Here is a 14523-nt window from a genome sequence, read left to right on the forward strand (position 1 = left end):
GTTCTCGCTCTCTCTCTCTTTTTTTTAAAGATCTTATTTATTTATTTGAGAGAGAGACAGACAGCATGAGAGGGAAGAGGGTCAGAGGGAGAAGCAGACTCCCTGCCAAGCAGGGAGCCCGATGCGGGACTCGATCCTGGGACTCCAGGATCATGACCTGAGCCGAAGGCCGTCGCTTAACCAACTGAGCCACCCAGGCGCCCTGTTCTCTCTCTTAATAAGTAAATAAATAGGGGCGCCTGGGTGGCTCAGTCGTTAAGCCTCTGCCTTCGGCTCAGGTCATGATCCCAGAGTCCTGGGATCGAGCCCCGCATCGGGCTCCTTGCTCAGAGGGAAGCCTGCTTCTCCCTCTCCCACTCCCCCTGCTTGTGTTCCCTCTCTCGCTGTGTCTCTCTGTCAAATAAATAAATAAAATCTTAAAAATAAATAAATAAATAAATAAGATCTTTAAAAAAAATTGTGAATGAAAAAAAATGAATCAAGTAGCAAAGTCCCCCCAAACTAGGAATTGGTCACAAAAGCAGGCTTTCTATTTTGATGATGTTGTTCTGGTATCAGTAAGTTTTACAGAGTGAATCTGAACGGGGGTGAGGAGAGTGGAGGGGCAGGGAGGGCTCCCGGCTAGTTATCTTGAGCTAGACTGGACTAGTTTTGAGGCATCTGTGCAGACTAGGGAGGCTGTAGGGGGAGCAGGCTTGGACCTGGGTATGCTGGGCATGAGATACTGGAGCTCAGAATGGAGATGTGGGCTGGACCAGCCTCCTGATGGGGAGCAGAGCCGTGGAGCAGAGTACTGAGAGGTCAGCCCAAGTGTGGTGAACTGATGATCTTGGGGCCAAGGAGTACTCACAGAGGGAGCAGGAGAGCTGGGGTATTAAGGGAGGATGTGGTCAGAGTGTCCACAAGAAACGTATTTTAAGACCAAAGGTATGTTTGACAGTGGCCACCATGGCTGAGAAGGCTAGAGGCTGAAGATGGAGAAGTGGCCACTAGACGTAGGGAGATGGAAGCTGTTGGTGGCCCTGGCGGATGGTTCTGGAATATGGTGGTGGCAGGAGCCTTGCCAGAGTAGGAAGCAAGGAAATAAGAGCAGTGAGGGAGGACAGGAAAGGAGAGATGGGGATGGGGGTGGTAGAGGGTCCCAGGACTAGAGGGACATGGGGAGGGAGGATGTGTTTTCAGAGATGGAAGAAGGTGAAACAGATTCGAATCCTGGAGACTGAGCGGGCCTGAAGGGAAGGATGACTCCCGTGTTCACGCAGGGAGAAGCTGGGGGAAGGGGGATGGGGAGAAAGGGCAGAGAGCCAATACAGAAGGCTCTAGCGCCCAGAAGTTGGAGGGGTCTGGTCTAAGGCACAGGAAGTGAGGTTGAGGGCTGAGAAGCAGGAGCCCTGAGTGAGGTGAAGCAGGGGTGCAGACAGGGAGTGGGCTGGGGAGCCCAGAACATCCCAGAACAAGGCTGGCTGACAAGAACCTTGGTGGGGCTTACCTGCTGCTCAGCACAATGGGACTGCTACCGGGTGAGGCTCTGCCAGGTATGTGGAGTTGCCCTTCACACAAGGGCAAGGGCTCGGGCAGCAAGCCACACGGGGTGGGACTGAAGAAAACGGGACAGTGAAGGGTGGGGAGCCGGGCGGGGGTGGGGAATGGAGCAGGGAGACAGGAGGCTGTGGGCAAGCAGGGGGATTTGAGGGTGCAGGGTTACTGACGAGGAAGCAGGGTGGTGACCAGGTTTCAGTGGGGTGAGGACACGAATGGGTTGTCAATGTCCTAGAGATGGGAGATAGAGGGGTTGAGGGGCTGTAGTTCTGGAGGCCAAGGCTAACGGGGACAAGGTAGGCTTTGGTGGGAGGCCAACGAGAACACAATCCAGGCACTTAGGACAGAGGAAATGGGGTATGACCCACTTGACAAGGAAGCGGGTGGGTGGCAAGTGTGGGGGAGGGCAGGCTCTTCTCCATGGGAGAGAGTCAGAAATGTGGCCTCGGGGTGATCCCACAGATCTATGCTCAGAGAGGAGTGTGTATGTCTGAGAGCTGCCCCCACCCTCCGCAGCCAGGTCATGCTCTTGAGTAAACTCCGGGTAACCAGATCCAGAGGAACCACAGGCATCAAGCCCCGTGCAGCCCAAACCTCCGGCACAGTTGCTAAGGGACACCAGCTTGGCGTTGGCAGGCTGCTCATCAGCGCTGCAATTTTTGTGTCAGCTGTGAATAACTCTGGGAGCCGGCGGTGGCTGTGCCTTCCTGAGCGGCCCGCTGGGGCCAAGGCCTGCAGTTGAAATTTTAGGAAAACACATCTTCCAGGCTGACCATGAAATGGGACTTGAGGCTAGTGGCGGCAGCCTGGCCCTGGCTTCTGCTTCTCTCAGCAAAACCCCTGCCTGGCCCTGGGGGACACAGCAGTGAGGGAGGGTGCCCTGTGATTCCTCCCCAGGGCTTTGCCCTGGGCCTGCACGCTCAGTCCTCTGTGGAGCCCCTCTCCAAGCAGCCCACTCTTCTTTTTTTTTTTTTTTTTAAAGATTTTATTTGTTTATTTGAGAGAGAGAGAATGAGAGAGAGCACATGAGAGGGGGGAGGGTCAGAGGGAGAAGCAGACTCCCCGCCGAGCAGGGAGCCTGATGCGGGACTCGATCCAGGGACTCCAAGATCATGACCTCAGCCAAAGGCAGTCGCTTAACCAACTGAGCCACCCAGGCGCCCCTGAGCAGCCCACTCTTCTAAGAGGCAGGCAGCAACAGTAACCATGACGAACAGCAGAGGTCGCTGTGCTCCCACCTTCGCGGTGACGCCAAGGTCAGTTGGCTCCTTATTCCCATTTTACAGAAAGGAAACTGAAACTCAAGGCACAGAGCTGGGAAATGCTGGAACTGGATGCAAACCCAGTTGCCCAAGGCTTCCGTCTCAACCCCGACCCTGCCTCCCGGATGGATTCGGCCCAAGCTGGCCGGGTGCCCAGGCAGAGGCTGGATCGTTTTGGCCCTTGGCACTGGGCCATGGCCGGGCCACCAACAGTCATGGGTCTTTGCAGAAAGCCTCCCCTGTGGCAGAGCTCTCAGCCCTGCTCCCTCCCGCAAGCCACCAACTAGGGGCTGTGAAAGGCCCCAAGGCGAGACCCGGAGGGCGTCAGGCTGGCAGGGTGTCAGGCTGGCTCGTCATCTCCTCTGCCTGCCAGGGCCACACACTCTCTGCACTCCCTTGCCTTGCTCTCGGCTCATGCCCGCCAGTCCAGCTCGGGGGCTGCTTGGAGGACGAGTGGGCTGGTTCACACCTGACTTTGGAGGGCTCTGTCCCCTTTCCAGAGGTGTCTGCATGGCAGCTCCGGCTGCCTGGGAACCTGCTGGCATCCTAGCCCTTGACCTTGGCTCCCGGCCACAGCTGTACCAGCTGACTGAGGTCGAGAGGCTGGGGAGATGACGAAGGGATGCTTTTGCTCAGGAAGTGTACAGAACAGGAGATTAAGCCAACAACTCTCCTTCTTATGACAAACCCCGCCCCCCATTCAGGTCCAAATTCAAGTCAAACCCTAGAAAACACACAGTTCTCCACTAAAGCTCCCTGTCATTCATCTTCCCGAGCCCTAGTTTTCTCATCTGCTCATTAGGGCCAGGAGGAGCTACTTTGTCCCTTTTTGCAGGATGATGATTAAGTAAGTCACCCCACCCCCAGCCTCCCTACACTGCCTAGCTGGATGCCTAGCTGGAGCCAGACCAGCACAGACCCTAGGGAGGTCAGACCTGAGGGGTCACTTGGGAAAGAGCAGGAGTAAAAGCAGGGTGTTTGCGCTGGAGATGCGGAGGGTGCAGACTCAGGGTGGCCTGAGGGCAACTGTGGAGGCGGCTCTGGTCTCTGAAAGTACTCCATGTCCTCATGTACCTGATGCCACTGCCACATGAGACAGGACGCTGGGCTGCCCAGGAAGTGGCGGCTACAATGTAGATGGCCTTGCCCTCCGGCCTGGCTGGAGCCAGGGACATCTGCCGTCCCCACTCTCCACCTCCCCCTTCTGACCTGCTGGCAGGCCGGTAAGCTCCCTCCCAGGCCGGCGGGGTTGTTTCCCCTTGACTGGGGCTCAGGGTAGAGGAGCTCGGGCAAGCTGGGTCCAGATTCAGTGCCTTCACCTTATGTTCCTCCCAACACAGCACAACACCTGCCAAACTCTTCTACCCATTTTACAGACTTGCCAACAGAGATGGACCTAAGCCAAGCAGCTGCCTCAGGTCACACAAAGCCCCCTGAACGTGTCCACCCAGGGCTGTCTAACAAGGCCTGGGGTAAGGGCAGGCAGGTGTGTCTGTGCCACGCACCGAGGACACTGTGACATGGTCCCATGTGCTCTGGAACCCTTGGACAGAATGTCCCAAAGAGAGGCCAGAACAGCACCTGCGGTTCAGAGACCATCCTGTTTCATCCTTGGGTTGCCTCTAACTTGCGCTAGAGGTAACACAGTGGGAAAGAAGAGTCAAGTTCGAGGGCATACCCCACAGAAGGTGGAACCACCTCACCTCTTTTCTGGGGGAGTAGAAGGGACTGGAAGCTTTGGGGGGCCTCCATGCTCCAGGAAAGCAACTCTCACTATCCCTCAACCACCACAGCTCACCCCAAAGCCATGGCGTCTCCTCATCTGACTCAGCTCCCAGAACTACCCGCTTGCACCAAGCCAAGACCCACTGTCTCCTAGCATAGAGCTGGGGGCTTTGGGTCATCCATCCACTGTAGGCCCCGTGATTCCTTTCCCAGGGTGAGTGTTTGGAAGTTGCAGCCACAGAGGGACAGTCCCTGCTTAAAACATTCTGCAGTCTCCACACACATCATGGCCCACCCACTGACCTTTCTCCTATTCCACACAGGCCACTGTGACTCCGGCCCACCTGTACGCCCCCATGCCTCTTAACACCTGTCTTCCCTGCCCTGGCCCAGCACATGCTTGTTGGGTTGATCCAACTTGCTGTGATTCCCAGTTCCTCCTCGGCCTCTGATTCCAAGCAGAAGCTCATGTGCTGGGAATAGGCATGGCCCACGGAGGCCACAAATGGGGACAGAGGCCAGTAGACACTGGAAGCCTGGGTCGTGCCCCAGCTCTGATGCCCTCTAGCCTCAGGACCCTGGCAGGGCCCCCACTCTTCAGGCCCCCACAAGGGTAGGGACAAGAGGTGCTCGGAGACCCAAGGGCTAGATGCTTCCCTGTTCTGCACAGTATCAGATACCCCCACCCTGTCAGAGACCTGGAGGCCCTTGGCCCCCGGGCCAGAGCGCACCACCTGAGTCCTGGAGAGCCATGGCTGCTGTGGGGCGGTGGCAGGGGCACTCACCCTCTCCAGGTCCTGCCGCAGGTGTGTGAAGAGCTTGAGGCGGCGGTACAGGACATCCTGCTCCTGCTGGGCCAGGTTGTCCACCTCATCGGTCTTGGGGGTCAGCAGGGGCTGGTTGGCGTTGGCTTTCCTCTTCAGCTTCCAGTACTGGTAGATGAAGTCAACCAGCGCCTCGGCCAGCTCCAGCCGCTCAGCCACCTCGGCTGGCTCCACCAGCTCGTAGAAGTCTTCCTCCAGCTGCTGCAACCGCTGCTTGCGCACGGTCACCTTCTCCAGGTCCTCGCCGGCGGGGCTGGGCTCCGTGGGGTCAGAAGTGGGCTCCCCCCGAGGGCCCCCGTCACTGTGCTCCTGGCAGAACGACTTGAACTTTACCTCGTCGTTGTCTGCTAAGATAGTCCGCATTTCCAGGCCATGGTCAAAGGCGCACGTGACGTGGAACGCTGTGACGCAGGAAGGCATGGAACACTGGAGGGAAAGGAGGGAAGTGTCAGGCACGAGGGGAGCCCTGCTAGGAGGGAAGAGGTTCCACTGAGAATCCAGGCTGCCGGCGACACCCGACCCACAATGGTTCGGACCCGCAACATCCTGTGGCTATGGAGGGAGCTCTGGTAAGTGGGAAGGGGGAACTCTGGGGGAGCCTGAAAGGAAATGGGGCTCAGCACCATATATATCCTGGGGAAATGAGCAGTCAGGAGATTTGACAACCCTTGGGAGTAAGCTGCATTACTGTGTGGGCAAAATGACTTTGGAAAAAGAGGCATCAAAAGAGACTGGTGATGGGTCCCTGCCTCCCTTCTGCAACATGATCTAAGATGGGGAGTCGTGCACCGCCTCTGTCCTCTGGAAAGAGGGGCTGGAAGTGGACCCCCTTCCCTCTCTTGCCCAGGCAGCTGGGGCCAACTCAGGGCCGGCTCCTCTCTCCCAGCCTTGGATGATGGCTGTGGGCAGCTGATAAATGTTTCAGCAATACCCCACCCAACTATTAATGAATATTTAGACTGCACTCACAAGTCATTTTGAAAGTCTTAAAAATGGGAGGAGGCACATTTAGTGTTTGCAATGACAACTGTTGCTAGAAAAATGAGGAAGACAAAGAATGACCCCCCACTTTCCAACCCAAAGACCAGCAGCATCACATCATCTGGGAACCTGCTGATAAAGCAAATTCTCAGCCCATTCCAGATCTATTGAGTCAGGACCTCTGGGGATAGGCCCAGCAATCTGTTTTAACAAGCCCTCCAGGTGCTCCTGCTGCACACCAGAATCTGGGAACCACCGCTATGGACAGACTGCTAGAGCCCTGCCCGGTATGGGCTCAGCTGGAGGAGAAGTGGTTCCCGCCCCTCCCACACGGTATGTCTGATGTCAGAAGTGAGGTCCATGTGTTTATTAACCCCAAAGACAGTCACTCTTGGGGAGAGCCAGGGCATGGTGGCGCGGTGAGCCTTTGCTCCCAGGGCCTATACGCCGTGCCTGGAGGGGCTGGGGATGGAAGAATGCCCCTCGGTGGGGTCCTGCGTCTGGCTACGGGACCAGGCCTCCACGGTGGTTCTGTCTGCAGCACCGTGGGGACAGGGGGAGTGGGGTGGCAGCTGCCTGTTTTCCACAGCGTCCCAGATGCACCCCTCTCTGTGGCTGAGCCTGGCATGAGTCCTCGGGCAGCCGCGAGGTGAAGGGCCTCGTACCTGGATGCAGGTGCCTGTGCACTCCTTGCAGAGGTTGCAGGACAGAGCCCAGCGGCTGGCTGGGATATGCGAGATCTTGGTGATGGGCTCCATCTTCTCTGGACACCCAATGCTGACCTGGGCAGGAGACAGGGAGCTGCATCAGGCCTCTCCTCCCCGCTCGCTTCTAGGGATCCCCCAAATGGGAGCCGTCTGCCGAAACCAGGTAGGGGGCACAAAGGGCCGGGGGAGAGCCCCTGCATCCCAAGACCTTCCTGACTCTCCCAAGCTGACCAGGAAGTGAGTGCGTTAGTGTTTGCTCACCTGTGACTAGCCTTGTTTGTGACTGTGTATGAGAGTGTACATCAGGCCATGTAACTGATTATATGTGTGTGTGTGTGTGTGCGTGTGTGCGTACGTCGTGGTGGTGTGGGCCTTGAGGCAGCGAGGCTTCAGTGTGTGTGTGGGTGTCTGTATGCATGCAGACGCACACACAGATGAGTACATGCAGCATCCCCATGTCTTCTATACCTCACCCCTTCATTACTAGCACCTTCGGAGTTCTTACTAGAACACGAGTTTATTTAATGTTTCTGGGCAGCAAGTAAAGGCCCCAAGGCAGCATCTCTTCTCCTCCAGGGCCTGCCTGGCCAGTGGGGATGTGCCTTTGTTTAGCCCTGCCCGTCCCTCCTACGGGGACGAGCCAACAACCATACCTAAGTCTTCTGGGCACACAGCCCACCCCCACCCCTCAGCCCGAGGATACATCTGCCTCCCCACTGCCCATGCCTGAAGATGGAAGAAGGGCTCCTGTTCAGAGGTCCTGAACCAAAGGGCCCCCATGGTGGGGCAGGGTCTTTGCTGGTTCTGTCTCTGAGGTGCCCAGTCCAGGGAACACCCAGAGGTAGTCCCAGCTTTCAAGAGGTTGCTCCGGGAGCAAGAAACCACTGTCAACGCAACCATGATCACCACAGAAGCCTACAATGGGGAGTCCCTGCAAGAACCTTCAGACTGGAAGCCCACGAAGGGGAGGGGCCCCTGCTGATAGGGGCACCTGGCTTGCTTGCAAGTACAGGCAGCATCGGAGGGGGCCACGTTCCCAGTTGGGGCACACAGCGGGCCTGGGGCAGAAACTCTGGTGAACGTCAGCATTTCCTATTTCAAATAGAACAGGGTGACCTTCCAGGAGCCCAGCGCCCTGGTGACTCACTAACTCACGGTGGACCTAGTGTGTCACCCATGGTCCCCCCTCCACCTAGACTCAGACCCAGGCCAATCCCTCCATCCCAGCCACAGCCATGAACCCATGGACCCACCATCCACTTCTAATTAGCTCTCTGCCTGACTGCCTGATTTCCTTTTCGGTCAGCGGCTTATTTTTGTTTTAAGCAAGGAGCCTGACGTTGGTTGGAACCACTGCCTGGATTTGGAAGGACCCACAGCATGCTTCCCCCTCTGCTCTGCTGCCTGACTTCTGCTCAGCTCTCAGACTTAACCACCTGGATCCCCCAGGGGCCCATAATCCCACCTACCCATGGAAACCACCACCTGAGTTCTATCCAAGACCACAGGCAAAGCTCTCTGCGGGTTGCTGCCCCAGTTCTTCTCAGGTGCCACATGTGAGATACCCCTTTTTATGGAGGCCTGTCACCTTCTTTCCCAGTGCTCTGCTCCCTGAGTTCTGAGCTCCATGGAGACCCACTTCCCCAGGGCCGCCCCCTGCCCCGATCTGCCCACCTCAGGAATCCACAGAGCGCAGCTGACGTGCACCCACTTGGTCCCGCTTCTGGTGGGCTTCAAGGCTCCTCCTCGTTTGGGGCAGAGCAGGCACTTTGGCTGGACACCCAGGGCACACGTCCGGCACAGCCAGCTGCCCGTGGGCACCTTGAGGATCCCGTAGCATGCCTGAGGAGAGAGCAGGGTGGTTACCATCGACACCTGGTCAGGAGTCAGCTGCACACAGCCCCGGCCCCAGCCCGAGCGAGGAGCTACAGAGCCCCACTGTGAGTAGGCTCTGGCAAGGAGGCCTCCACAGGGATTCTAAGGCAAAGACTCCAGTCCTCTGTGGAAGGGCTCAGCTCTGCCCTCTGTTGGGAGGAAAGTCACTTTGGCCAGAGGTTCCTAGTAAGTGCTGGACTTCAGAAGTGTCCATGTCCAGAAGTTGGACACAAATTTGGGTTTGTATGCTGCTTGAGGACAAGGCCCTGAGCGTTTTCCTTTTTTTCACAGGGATTTGTGAAGGAGGCTCCTCCTAGTCATGCCTAAGGCTTATGGACCTACGAGCTACTGGGTATAAGGGATATGAATGAATGAGGGGTCCACTGCCTCTGAGCTCCCCAGAAGCTATTCTAGCAGCAGTGGCTAATAAGTTGTGTGTGTGCTCAAAGTCAGGGCTAGAGTGGGTCCACTGGGTTCCAGTCAAGTCTTCTGTAAACAACGCCCAGCGATGCCCAAAACCTGGGAGGTTTGGGGCCCAAGATCAAGAGGGGGGGCATGTCAGGCAACATGCGTGGTATATAAGATCAGTAGTGGTAAATCCTTACAGCCTGTACTACACACTGTTCTAAGCAAAGAACTCCTAGGAAGTAAGCGAAACCTCCCAACAACTTATTTTCTTTTTTTTTAAGATTTTATTTATTTATTTTGAGAGAGAGAGAATGAGAGACAGAGAGCATGAGAGGGAGGAGGGTCAGAGGGAGAAGCAGACTCCCTGCCGAGCAGGGAGCCCGATGCGGGACTCGATCCCGGGACTCCAGGATCATGACCTGAGCCGAAGGCAGTCGCTTAACCAACTGAGCCACCCAGGCGCCCACCAACAACTTATTTTCATTTAGAGTTGAGGAAATAGAGGACCAGAGAGGTTAAAAAATTACCCAGTTTCTTATTGGGTAATTCTTATTCAAATTGTGCCCTGCCACAATTTGAAATCAGGCAGCCTGGCTCCAGGCTTTGCTCTCCATCACAGCATGGTGCGGCCTTTTTCTAAGTTCAGGTCGGAGAGAAGGAGGAGCAGGGGGGGCAGGGTGTTCAGCGGGGAGCCTCGGAGGGAGGCCCCCAGGACAAGGATGGAAAGGCCACCCAAGGGGTATTTACTCAACTCTGGCGGACAGCGCTGAGCCCTGGGGCACTCGCTCCATTCCCTTCCTCCTCCCTTGCCCTGCTTCTCAGGGGCCTGTGGCCGCAGGGCTGGGGCCTTCCTACAGCCGGGACGACCAGCAGCCAGCAGCAGCCAGCAGCAGCCTGGCAGGGCAGCAGGTGAGGGCGGGGTGAGGCTGCGGGGCCGGCCCACCTGGTGCACGCAGACGTTGCATTTGTCACAGAAGACCATCTCATTGCCATCTTCACCCTCGGGAGAGCGACACACATCACAGACGACGTCCTCATCATACTCGATGCCCAAGCCCTCCTGAGTCTCGATGGCCCGCACCATATTCTGGTGGCACAGGGTCTCTAGCTCCTCCAGCACACGCTCCAGCGTCAGCTCGTCTAGCTCGGGCCTCTCTGTGAGGATGGCAGGGGAGGGTGTTAGGAGCCTGGCTTGTCAGGACAGGTATATGGCGAAGGGGGGGCGCGGATCTCCACTCACCCACTGTGTGACCTGGGAAAATGCACCCACAGTCATGGGCCTCAGCGCCATCATCGGGAAACAGGATGGGCTGGACCGTTCAATCTCACAGACCCCTGGGGGCTGGTCCTGGGGCTCTGACTTTAGATGGCCTGCTTGTGACCACACACGTGTGTGCATGCAGATAACATGATAGGATCTCTGGGATGCAGCTGTATGCATGGGGAATTCACTGCCTGAGCTGCATGTATGGGGTGGGGGGACCTTCCTAGGACATGTTGGTGGGCTCCAGCCAGGAGGCCCCTGCTAACTGACCCGGCGCCCCATTTGTCATCCTAACTTCACTTATGTGTTCACTTACTCTTCGCGTAATACTCAGGCTTTCTAATAATATCCTCAAGAACTCTGCAAATGACAGGTCATTATTGCCCCCACCTGACAGCTACAGAACATGAGGCACAGAGACATCAAAGAAGTTCTCTGATCAATAATGCAGTAGGGACTTTCTCTCATATCCATGCGGTGCCAAAGCCCCGTCGCAGCCACTGCCCTTCTGAGGGTGAGGATGCTGGCATTCGGAAGAAAACCCTGCCTGGCCTGCACCCATCCCACTCTCAGCCTGGCAGGTCACCTACCCATCTCCTTGAGCTCCAAGTTGATGAGCTCCAGCCAGTAGGCATCAATCTCGTCCAGGTCATAGCGGCTGCCCCCAGGCCAATCAGGCTGGGAGCCCTCGCCAAGTTCAGAGCTGCTAGGGGACACCTGGGTAGGGGGGCCTTCCAGCGGCGGGAGGATCCTAGGAAATCAAGAGAGGGTATCATGAGGGGAGGGACCCTCAGCCTGCCACCTTCACTGGGTCTGGGGGCCACCAGTGAGTTGGCCAGCTCAGCTGAGGAGCTGGTGGGCAAATGAGGTGTGAGACTTTGAGGTCACCACCTTACACTACCTTGTCCTGCCTGCCCACCCTGCAGAGACTCAAAGGACTATGGGAGAGGAGACCAAAGGGCAGAATGTGGGTTGGGAGTGGGTGCTGACCCATTGTCTTACACATCCCATAAACATCCATCCTGCCCAGAGCACACCTCTACTGGTCCTCCCATGAGGGCATCTGGGCTTAGCTAACGCTCCAGGATCCAGATCTGCCCTGCCTGGGGCTCTATCAGAGGCAGTCCACGTGCTCTCCTGGGCAATGCTCAGTGCAAGCCACTTTGGGACAGGTGGGATAGAGTCAGCAAGGCTTCAGGTCCTTCAGCATTCCCCTCAAGGCCAGGGGGATGCCAGGAATTGTCCCCATGTCCCCGCAAGGTCGGGAGAGAGAAGGGGTCTTACCTGGGTACAGTGTTGCAGCCCAGGGTGGCCCTTTCCACATTCTCTGTGGTCTCCCTCCCCAGAGGACGTAGTGTCTCCTACACACCTTATCATTCCCTCCAGATACAATGTAACCTGAGCAGTCAGGTCTCTCACCGTGCTGCCCCCACCCTCAGTGCAAGATGGAGATCTCCTACCTTGGATATAAAGACGTACATGCCTACTACAGCCCTAGGATCATACTCCAGCTCAGCCCTCCCTTGGGCCACGGCTCTCCCTGGGGCAGCTCGGAAGGGTCCTGGCTGCAAAATGTGGACTCAAAGTCCTGATCCACTATTTTCTTTTTAAGTAAACTCTACCCCCAACATGGGGCTCGAACTCATGACCCCAAGATCAAGAGTCACATACTCTACTGACTGAGCCAGCCAGGCGCCTGCCCCCTGATCTACCTCTCATTGTGCGATCTGAGCAAGCTGCTTAACTTCTCTGTGCCCTGAGACCTCATTCAAAAAAATAAGCTAGCAATAATAGTACTTGCCTTCTACGGCTGGTTAAGGGTTAAACGGACAAATACGTGTAAACTCTGACAACAGTGCCTGGCACACAGTAGGCACTGTAGGTGTCTGAGTGCGTATTTTAAGTCCTCTGGATCTCACTCTACTCCTTCAGAAATGGAATAGGAGGGCTTTTTGCCTTGGGAGGGCAGTTTCCCCTCTTGGCTCAGCTGTGTGCTGCCCCTGAGTTCCCGATGCCCGTTCCCGATGCCAGCTTTTCCCACCCCCCACTGGTTGCCATGGTTATTGCTGCGGAGCCTGGCTTCCATCTGGCCAGCCCTGCCAGGCCTGAGAGGCCCCTCGCTTGCCCGAGAGGCCTCCTGGGGTCAAAGGCAGGGCTGCCGGGGGTTGTGACTCAGCGCAGACTGGGGAGGGGAAGGCAGGGTGGCCCAGAGACATGGCTGAGCTATGGGAGGACTCCCGGGCTCTAGGGCGGGCCCCGCGTGTCAGCCAGAGGGGCAGGAAGGATGGAGGAAACAGGAAGGCAAAAATGGCCTCCAGACCAGGAGGGGAGGGTCAGAGGGAGGTTAAAGGGCGCAAGGAGTGAGGGAAAGTGCTTGGTGCCACGTGGGAGGCCCAGATCAAGGAAGACCTCAGGTAAGGACAAATGGTGTGACTCCCTCCATCCTCCTGTAAAATAGGTCATTCCAAATGGATGCAGTACTGATACTCTTAGTCCTACAAAATCCCCTGAGGGTCTTATTGGAATTAACACATTCTTTTAAAAACATAGATTAATTTTGTCTTGACTCCGCTTTGTGCTCCCAGCGTAGGCTCAGTCAGGTTTTGGATATAAGCTTTGTCCCACCACCTTCCGGCCTCACTGCCTACACCTGTATGGTCAGTCAGCTGCCCCCTGGCCAGACCTCTTGGGGCCAAGATCACGTTCCTTTCTTTCTCAGAGACTCTAGGGTCCAGAAAAGGCATTTCCTGTGCTTCCTGGGGCCCTCGTCTTCATCCGTGATGCCTCTTCTGGCCCTGGCTCTGGCAGAAGCTATCCTACCAGGCGTGGGCTGACCTGACCCTAGGCCAAGGACTCTGTCTCAACTGTAGCCAGCAGGACAGAGGTCAGCTGGAGGAAGTGGATGGCTCGGCCGGGACCTGGGGGAGGGTCTCTACTCCAAAAGATGACACCCACACCAGAGGTTGGTTTTGCCCTGGGTTGAGTCTTTTGGCCACACAGAGAGGGAGCAGCATAGACCATTACTCAATTCACAATCAGGGGGTGAGACAGGTTCTCATTACCCAGATAAATTTCAGACCATGAGGTGGGCAGACGTGCCCACGGGCCAGGGAAGACTGGAGGAAAAGCGGGAGGCAGAAGGGGCCGGGGTGGCAGCGGGGGGAGGGCGTCAGTGTGATCGGGGCACGGGCTCTCTCTGGGCCTCACAGGGGCAACCCGGGCTTGTTCTCGTGGCTTGGGACTTCCTGGCCCAGCCCCCTAGGCCCTGGCGGTCATGCAGGGAATTCCCCAGAATTTCCCAGCTTCCTCATCTATCATATCAGGACAGTAAGATGTACTTCTAGGGCCAGTATGCTAATTAAATGAGAAGATGAACGTTAACAGGCTCAGCCCAGCAAATTCTCAGGAAGAGCTGCTGTAACAATTCTGACCGGGCTGGCTGGTGCACTGGCTTGCAGTGGGAGGTGCCCAGAGAGATGGAGGGACTGGGCTGGAGGGAGACAGGGGAGCCTTCTCCAAGCCCTCCCTGCCTCTAGTCTGTCCTCTCCAGAGAGCACGGACAGGCCAGGAATGCCTGGCTCCTGTCAGCTTAGAGCAGCCGTGCGTAGCGGGGAATGCACCTCGTTGAGCCAGAGCTGTCTGAATGCGTGCTCTCCTCTTGATGTCAACAGATAAAGCACTGCGCCGGCAGACAGAAGCCACGCTACTCGTGTGGAAGCATCTGCAATTAATTACCCAGGCTATTGGATGTTTCCGGAACCACCTGACATTGACATCAAGGAGAGAGGACAGACAGCTGGGCCAAGCCTCAACAGGACTCACCTCCCTGCCCAGCTGCTGGCCTGTCCCGCCCCTTCACTGCCCTGGGCCCTTGCCTTGTGTATTCGCATTTAATCCCCACTACACCATTGGACAGCTACTGTTATTAGCCCCGTTTT

At 56.7% G+C, this 14523-nt stretch overlaps 1 protein-coding gene across 11 annotated transcripts in view; it reads right to left on the reverse strand.

Annotated features, from left to right (window-relative positions):
• Positions 1-14523, reverse strand: part of JADE2 (jade family PHD finger 2) — a 52481-nt gene that overhangs the window by 13534 nt on the left and 24424 nt on the right. For all 11 annotated transcript variants that reach the window (XM_031025619.2, XM_081827055.1, XM_031025624.2 and 8 more), the window contains 5 exons: positions 11176-11336; positions 10265-10476; positions 8713-8880; positions 6997-7113; positions 5312-5776 (listed from right to left, as the gene is read on the reverse strand). In XM_031025619.2, the coding sequence (XP_030881479.1) occupies positions 5312-5776; positions 6997-7113; positions 8713-8880; positions 10265-10476; positions 11176-11336 (1123 nt within the window). The remainder of the gene's footprint in view (positions 1-5311; positions 5777-6996; positions 7114-8712; positions 8881-10264; positions 10477-11175; positions 11337-14523) is intronic.

This window comes from Leptonychotes weddellii, chromosome 7 (genome assembly GCF_054177405.1).
Source record: "Leptonychotes weddellii isolate Sample4059 chromosome 7, ASM5417740v2, whole genome shotgun sequence".
Lineage (NCBI taxonomy): Eukaryota > Metazoa > Chordata > Mammalia > Carnivora > Phocidae > Leptonychotes > Leptonychotes weddellii.